Source organism: Mycteria americana, chromosome 2 (assembly GCF_035582795.1).
Source record: "Mycteria americana isolate JAX WOST 10 ecotype Jacksonville Zoo and Gardens chromosome 2, USCA_MyAme_1.0, whole genome shotgun sequence".
NCBI lineage: Eukaryota > Metazoa > Chordata > Aves > Ciconiiformes > Ciconiidae > Mycteria > Mycteria americana.
The window spans coordinates 75006449-75015415 of record NC_134366.1 but is presented as its reverse complement, the minus strand read 5'-3'; the positions used below and the strand labels follow the sequence as shown (position 1 = coordinate 75015415).

General features: G+C 36.7%; 1 protein-coding gene across 6 annotated transcripts in view; it reads left to right on the top strand.

Annotated features, from left to right (window-relative positions):
* KDM1B (lysine demethylase 1B) overlaps positions 1-3848 on the top strand; it is a 29191-nt gene extending 25343 nt beyond the window's left edge. For all 6 annotated transcript variants that reach the window (XM_075493777.1, XM_075493774.1, XM_075493776.1 and 3 more), the window contains 2 exons: positions 238-390; positions 991-3848. In XM_075493777.1, the coding sequence (XP_075349892.1) occupies positions 238-390; positions 991-1074 (237 nt within the window). In that variant the 3' untranslated portion in view covers positions 1075-3848. The remainder of the gene's footprint in view (positions 1-237; positions 391-990) is intronic.
* Positions 3849-8967: the final 5119 nt, after the last annotated feature.

Here is an 8967-nt window from a genome sequence, read left to right as displayed (position 1 = left end):
TTGCATTCAAAACAGTGCCACTGTGATGTTTCAGACATCAGGCAAGTCTAGCAAACAAAATTATCTTTGTGGTTAGTAGTATAACAAAGAAAATTGGAATTTAATTCTGGAATGTGATCTAATCTGTGTCATAATAATAGTACATACTCTAAAGATTACAATAAACTGCTTATGAGAAAAAGCTATGCAATTATGAGCTTTTCTTTGCAGTGCATAACTTTTATTTTGATTACGCAGGAGGTTCCTGACCCAGTGAAGTTTTTTGTTACTCGATGGAGCAAAGACCCTTGGCTCCAGATGGCATATAGCTTTGTAAAAACAGGTGGCAGCGGTGAAGCTTATGACATTATAGCTGAAGACATACAAGGAAAAATTTTTTTTGCTGGTGAGGTAAGTATCTTTGTTACTGTTGATTAAGGTTATTGGGAAACTGTTTCTTATGAAAGATCATCTTTTGCTAACCACCACCATTAATCCAGAGGTAGCAGATAAATATTCTGTTGCACAAATATGCTAATGTTTCTTGATTTTGACACAAAATCTTCTTTATTCATATTATTATCGGGCATGGAAAGTCTGCCACATATGTCAGGTCAGGAGTGAACTGCCTAACCAGTAAGTGCATGACAAGACTATACAATCCACTTGTATTTTTAGTCAAATTGTCTTTCTGTTACCCCATTTGTGGGTAACAACAAACACATGCTGCTGATGGTACAGGTGCATTCTATACTGGAACAGAACTTACCTACCCCACTAAAGTGCAGATGGCAAAACAGACTACTAATTTCGCTAGTTGACTTGCTTGCAAATTTTGAAGTTGCTAAAGATCTTAAATATTTCTTCCTAAATTCTTTCTAAGTTTTCCATGGCTTTTAAAAATGTTGGTGTATGCTTAAGGAAAACAAAACTAATCTTAAACTGAAATTCTATCTGTTATAATAGTTTTAGAAACAATTCACCTTTTTTTTTTTTTTTTTTTAAATACAGGCCACAAATAGGCACTTTCCTCAGACCGTTACAGGAGCTTACTTGAGTGGGGTTCGAGAAGCAAGCAAAATAGCAGCATTTTAAGTACTGAAATTTTGTGTTTATAGATATATTTTTAATTGTTTTCTGTGGGTAAAACTATCTTCAAGTTTCCTATTTGCTGCCTTTTTCCTAAGTGGTACTTAAATAGTATATGGTACCTGAAGATAAAATCTTCTTCTTCCTTTTCCTCTTTCTCCCCCACCCCTCTTTTAAGCCCTGATGATACATATTGTTGGGGTTTTTTTTCCAGCTAAGGTATTACTAGCAAGAGTGACGTTGGAGACCCTGGCCACAGCTTAACTAACAGAACTTTTGTTGAGAGTCCTCTTCTGTATGGCTCAAGTCATGCTATCGTAAACCTTCATTTCAGAAGGTCAGATTAAAACAAGATTAAGTTAACATACAGCATTAAAAATGCTGCCAGTTAGTAATGAGGATGGGAATTTTCCACTAACTTTGCTTCTCAGGTTGATTATGCTCATAGGAGTTCAAACTTGCTCCCAAAAGCCTGAATAGCCTAGACAAATTCTAGAATTATTGTAGGAAGGAACTCAACTATCATTCTTTCCACTTGCAATCAATAACCTTTTCTATAATATTTTTCATATTCCTAGCCTCCACTAAGTGGGCTTTGGAATATCAAGTTTGTTCCTTTAAATGAGATGGCTGGAACAGTTTACAGTGCAATCATAGAAAGGTTATTGTAGCTAATAAAAACTTGAAAAATTAACTTTTACATTACTTTAAAAGACTTTGGAATATTCTCTCTGCTACTTACTCAGAGAAGTTCTTGTTACAATAATAGGCTAAGTTCAGATTTGCTCAGTGCTTCTGATCATGTAGAAACAGGACAGCTTAAAAATACTATATTTCTATATAGTATATGATTATTTTGAAAACAAACTTCCAATTCATTTGGGCTGAGTAGAGGAACTATCTACTGATATGAGTGCACAGTGGGGGGTGAAGGACTGTAAGTTCCTAATGGCTCATTCAGCTTCTATATTTAAAAAATAAGTGAAGATGAATGAGGAAAAATATCACTTTTTTGAAGGGCTGAAACAAGGTGGCTTGCACTTTGACTTGAAGTTTTTTTTTTCTTTTATTGCTTAAGTATTATTAAAAACAACTTGAGGGAGTAATTCAGTAAGGGCTAAGCAGCTATCTAATAGCTTTTCCATGCGAGAGGGAAGAAAATAAAATATTTTTCAGTAGAAAAGACAGACACAACCAGGATATCTGTTGTAATACTGTTCCACCAAAATGGTATTAATGAAAAAAAATTAAAACCAACTTTTAGATCTTTTCCCCCACACCTTCCCAGTAACTCTACTGCATAGACCTCATGATTTCTGGAAGGAAAGTAAGCACTTATTCTCTCCCCCCCCCCCCCCCCCCCCCCCTTCGCATGCATTGGCTCTTTTTTTTTTTTCCGTCTCTTCATTTAAGAATGACACAGCAAACTTTTTTTGAGTTACAGTGCTTATTTCCGTAAAGCTGTATCCTTGGAAAAAAAAACAAGCAACCTTAAGAAAAATCCTACTGAATAAACGCAATTCTTCTTTTTAAATACCTAATATTTTGGTTTTAGAGTAGCTATGATATTGTTAAATACCTTTATTTAATCTCTAATTTACAAGGTGAAGATGTTTATATAACTAGATGTTTTTCAGATATATATTCTGTTCTGGTTCTTAAAGCTGAATTATATGGATTAATAGGAAAATTTTAACTGTTCATAATTTTCCTCTACATAAATGCTAGTATGTACAGTTTTAAAGTATTCCCAAGTATTAAATTGTAATTTAAAGGCTATAAGAAGCAAGACAAAATCCTCTGATGATGAAATATAATCAGACATCAGATTTTGCTTTTGGTAATCATTTGCACTTTGTTAATTTCATATATTACAAGCCAACTTATAGCATAACTAAGAGAGATTGAGAGCTGCATATGTTTGAGTTCCAAGTTTCTTTATCAATATATGACAAAATTATTAGGAGAAGGGCTTCTGAAGGTGGGGAAGTTTATTACTACAAGCTCAAAACATTATATTCAATGGCTGCTTCAGCTGACCTTGGTCACAACTTCAGTCAGCCTTATAACAACATATAAACACATCACATTTTAGGTAGAAACTGTCTGGAAAGTTGAGCTCAGCATCCATTTCTGCAGTCCAGAGTTTGTGTGAACATGCTTGATTTTAGGCATATGCTTCCATCCTGTTAATTTGTACTTGGGGTTTTAAATCTATCTACAACTTTGCAGGTAGATAAATGCTCTATTCTAGAGAATAGAGATGGACATGAACAAATACTGTCACATTTGGCTTTAGCTGCTGCACACTTCTTATAGCATTAAAAAAAGGATAACAAATGATAAATTTACCAATGGCCTCGTCTATTAATTATTTGTATATTATTCTGGTGCTGAGGCACTTAAACTGTGTTGTGCTGCACTTAAGTTGGAGGAGTAAATGAAATAAGTATGTTCCATTTTAATTTACATTCATTTGAAATGTATAAGAACATCAGGCTGGTTCTGAGACTTCATTCTTTAATTAATGTTCCCCCCAATTTTTTTTAATACCTATGTTAAAATTTATTTCAAGCATGTATGTGTGTTTTCTTTTGTGTTTAATTTATTCCCTGCAAATAAAGAACTGGGGAATGTTTTCTTTGAGTAGATTTGTTTAAATGTTATCAAAAATATTTGAATGCAGAGCATGATCTGTTACACTTCAACTCTTCTGTGTGACTATGTTATGGCAGCAGAATAAAACTGGAAAGTATCCACACAATGCTCATGTTTTGGTTTTTCTTTAACTAGTGGCTAAACCTACTTTTTTGTTACTGATTTAAGATTTCATTGTAGTATATTCTTACAGCTGGACAATTCCTCAGAAGTGCTGCTCTGCAGCCTTCTTTGAGCCCTAAGTACTAACTTTGCTGCTATTTGGACAATACCATAATAGTCAGTGGTTTCAAAGCAATTCATAAGCTTGTATCAGATTATTTTCCTTAGCCAGAGGAAATTTAAGCTAAAATGGTAATTGTTTAGAAGCACTGCCCATAATTTGAAAATAGCTAGAAAAATCACCAGAGAACCACTTAATGCTTTTCACTGAATAATTGCAGTATGAACACTTTGTAAGACTGTGGCCCCGAAAGCTTCCTACTAGCACAGACCACTATAAGCATGTGCAAGCCTGACTATATAGCCAAAACATTTAAAATACAAACGACAAATTCTGATAACACTTATCTACATTGTTCTTCTTGAATGGGGGGTTAGATGTTCATTTAGTGGAACTCTGACTGCAGGCAACTTAAAAAAAAAATATTCCCACTCCCTTTGAAAGTTTATTTCAACCAGTAACACACGTAGGTCTGAACCAGTGAAAGCATTACTGTGTGGAAGATTCACTGCTTTCCCCTAACCCTGTCATACTTGGATTAGCAGTTCAAAGTTTGTATCCCAAGGACGTGATTTGTTCCTCTAATGCTAACTCCCTGCACAAAATTATTTTCATTATACCTGACACTGGTCTTGAAAAATGTTAATTTCTTTCTAAGAATGACAATCTTTAAAATGGAAACAAAATACTAATGCTGCTTTTAAAATAAAATACAAATCAGTAATTTCATCACACTCCCCCAAAGAATGACAGTCCTTCAAGAAAATAGTTGGTGTTAAGGAATTTTTTTTTCCTTTTAGGCAGTTGTCTAAAACTTAGATCAGAAATAAAAGTGAAGTAGCGAGTCTACAACTGAGTGCAGTCCAGTGAACAAGGTCAGGTGAAAAGGCATAGCAAGTTATGCAATACTGCCATCCTCTTATCCCCAGGACTTCGGGAGATCATCAGGTTTGAGCCCCTACTCGCAACAGGGCCAACGTGGAGCTGGTTGCTCAGGGCCCTGCCAGGTTGAATTCTGAACATCTCCAACAACAGGGATTCCACAACTGCTCCAGGCCCCATTTCTGTGTGACCACCCTCATGGTGAAGCTTTTCTTTCCCTAACATGTAATTGCAATTGCCCTGGTGGCAGCTTGTGTCTGTGGCCTCCTGTCCTCTCGCTATGCACCTCCAAGCAGAGCCTGGCCCTGCCTTCCCCATAGTCTCCCATATGGTAGTTGCAGACTGCAGTACGATCCCCTTTTATCTGTCTCTTCTTAAGGCTGAACAAGCCCAGCTCGCTCTGCCTCCCCTCCTACGTCGCGTGCTCCAGCCCCCTGACCATCTTGCTCATCCTCCACTGGACTCGCTCCATGCCTGTCTTGCATGCGGGAGCCCAAAGTTGGACACAGCACGCCCGAGGCAGGCTCACAAGTGCTGAAGAGGGGGTAATAACCACTTCCCTCAACCTACTGGCTACACACTTGCTGAAACAGCCCAGAGTGCTGTCAGTGTTCCTTATCACAAGGGCACACTGCTGAACTGGGTTCAACTGGTCTGTGAGAACCATCTGCCCCTACCCAGGTCCTTTTCAGCAAAGCTGCTCAGAAAGAAACCACTGTCCCCGCCCACACTGTTGTACAGGGTTATTCCATCCCAGAAGCAGGATGCTGCTTTTGCTTTTGTTGACCTTTATGAGGTTCCCATCAGCCCATTTCTCTTGCAAGTCAAGGTCCATATGAATAAACTTTTAGACCTACAACTTCCAGCTACTTGCCTTAATATGTCCTAATTCAAAGGCAGGAGGGACATTTTTCTGAAGAAGGAAAATAACACGCTTGTCAGCATTCAAGATGTTTCTTAACTTTTTTCAGCAAGTGAAACATTGATTTTACTAAATTTCGTATTGCAAGTTTTCAGACAGCGTTCTGGTGCCTTTTAGATTTTCCACTGTTCTCCCTAAATAATGCGAACTAAAATAACAACCACCAGAAGTCATTTCAGGAATGCTTTCATCTAGCTCAGTCGAAGCTACTTCATTTATAGTCAAGTTTCTGATTTGGAAACAGGAATAATTAGGTCTACCCAAGTGGTCATGAGCCACCCCCTCTCTCTGAAACAACAGAGCTAATAAACCTTATTGAAGTTACCATGCTGACTGCTGGGGCATTATTTGGCCAGATTATGCACTGGGCTCCAAAGGGTTATTTTTAAGTCCAGTTTACCAGTGGCTAATCTAAACCCAGACATTCATAGATCTTGCTTTGTCATGTGCCTTGTAACAGGATAATGCAGAAAGAACACAGATGCTATAAACAGCCCACCCAGGTCCAAGAAGGGCATTAGTCAAGAGGTTCTGGAAAAAGGGGGGATGGCACTTAAAAGTTGTGTCTTCCTAATTTCAATTTGGTTAGGACATGCTACAGCATAACCATGGGTTACCGCATAACTCCAACTCAGCTCTTTTCCTAATGACATATAACCTCTCTTCACTCAAAATTTCTACTCTTCCCTTTCCCCACCTAGCCCTCTCCATCTTCCTTCTCCTACAGGGCCCATACACTGTTACCTCAAGTGCCCAGCTCACTCATAAGAACAGTTGTTTCATTCAGGTTAATTTGTGTGGTTTTGCAGGTCACCGACCAAAATACTGAATACCAAAGATTTAACTAAACAGAGGAACCAATAAACTGGACTGTAGGAATTACACTGTAAGCAATCAAATCAAGACGTTAGGACCATTTTTCTAGAATACAATGGTCAGGACAATCTTAAGCATCTGGAAGGTATATGCCTCAACACTTTATTCAGTTACCTTTTATCCAGTTAGCCAGTTTCTATTTTTTATGAGCATCTCTGGACAGGATTTAGAGCCCTGATCAGCTGTGTTTTTAATCCAATAGCATAAGGGTAAGCAGGACGTTTTATTTACCTTTTAGTATTGTCTTGCAGCCTTTCCCCTAGTTGTAGAAAGAACTGGAATCTTTTATCAGCTGCAGCCAGACTGGTATGGATTAGCAGGGAAACATCTCAGACATTTCTTCTCTGTTGAGGACTACACCAAGTTGTAGTTAAGAGATTTAAACAAAGTATTTGAAGGATGCCGAGTTCATTTCCATTCCATCTGCACAATTCCAAAGTGGCAAGTAATGCGTATATACAGTAAATAGAAGCACACTATCCTTTTGTAAGTTTTCATTAGAATTTACACTATAAAAAATGTTTATACTTGGGAGTCACTCATCTTAAAAACACTTCCTGACCCACATAATTAAAACTGACTGGTATATTTACATAAAAATCACAAGGCCGTTCAAGTATTTGTAGAAAATCCATCCAAACATCCAGCAAAACTTGACACAAGTAACTTATAACTTTTAAGCAGGACTTGGAAACTTTTGACGTTTTTAATTGCAAATAAAAAAGTGTTCTTTATGCTAAGATAGTTCAGAGAAAAAAAAAGAAACCAACCTCACAGAAGATATAAAATCTTACCCTGGTGCAAGGATATACATTTCAGCAATAGTACCGTTAAAGTAGAAAAGCCTGCTGAATCAGGCTTGAATGGTTACTACCAGATAAGATAGAGACAACAACCTTGTTTCTGTATAATTTGTTTTTACTATACATTTAAGCAAATGTTAGATCATCAAAATTGATTTACATTTTTGTGAAAGACATTTATTGAATACAAAAAACCCCCATTACATTCAGCCTTATTATAAATGATTACACGCAAAGAAATTTGAAAAGTGTGTGAAGATTAATAGTCTAACTGGCTGAACATTTTCAGAATTTAGATCATTTAATGAACCCTTATTTCTCAACTGTACAATAATAAAATTCAAAAAAATACGTTTTTTTTTTCCAGCAATACTAGTCAGAGGGATTCCGTGCTCGTGGCGTTAATGGCAGCCCACACTTTGGCAACTATTAGTTTCATGATTTTAAGTGTAGGACTTCCCATATTAGCAACAAGGTGTATGGAGAACAGAAATCTAAACAAAAATTTATGCAAAGAGTTCACTTTGATCCAAAAAGCTGTAGGCCAAAGTTCAAGACTGCAGGCTTAAAAGTACCATTGTCCATGTTGAGGCACCAAGGCTTAGGTTCAGAAGAGCTTTCCCATACAGAAGAGAGCTTAACACATCAGCGCTGCCTGATTCAGAAGCCCCACTGTGGACTTTCAAAGCTATCGAGCCTCCCAGCTGTACATCTTGGATACCCACTTCTGAGATGCTAGGCCATCAAGTCAAGACACTAAAGTAAAAGATTTTTTGCAAAGTGAACTTTAGAAATTTTCCTATAGCCTTTGGAGGGATTTTATTTACTATGTCAAGCCATTGAAACAAATGTATTGGTAGTCTTTTGTACAAAGTTAAACGCTGAAAAGCTTGAGTATAAAACTACAGTTTAGTTTCTGTACAAGGTAAGATGGGACAAACATCGTAAATCCTCAACTTGTTTGCAGTTTCATGAAACTTCTGCATACCACTTTTCATCACAGCCTCACTGCTGAACACTGACATTTCATGTCATAATCCTAAGATAACAAGATTAAAAAACTGATTTGCACAAAAGAAATCTGAAATAACTTTATATACACAACAGAAAGGCTTTTAAAAGTACAAAAATAACATCTATATGCCAATTAGTTACCATGCTTTGACAGTTCTCTCAGTGCCTACACATGCAAGACAGTAATCTAAATTTAGAATAATTCTGCATCTGTAGAATGTATCAGAATATAAAAGACATTAACATGTGACTAACTCTTGTTATTTTCAGAATGGATATGTATTCAAAATATCTTTATAACCAATACTGCAATATTCCAGTCTCTGCATGTATATGTGCAGATAAGCAGCTTTCATCTTACTTGATTTTAAAATCTCCTGCAAGCTAGTAATCCACACTAAAAAGCTATGATGGTTCTAATGAATCTAGTTATACAAAGCAATTCAAAATGTACAAAAACTATAAAAAAGGGAACATTTATTGCCATGCACAAAACTTAAGTATGTTCAACTAAAAACTGC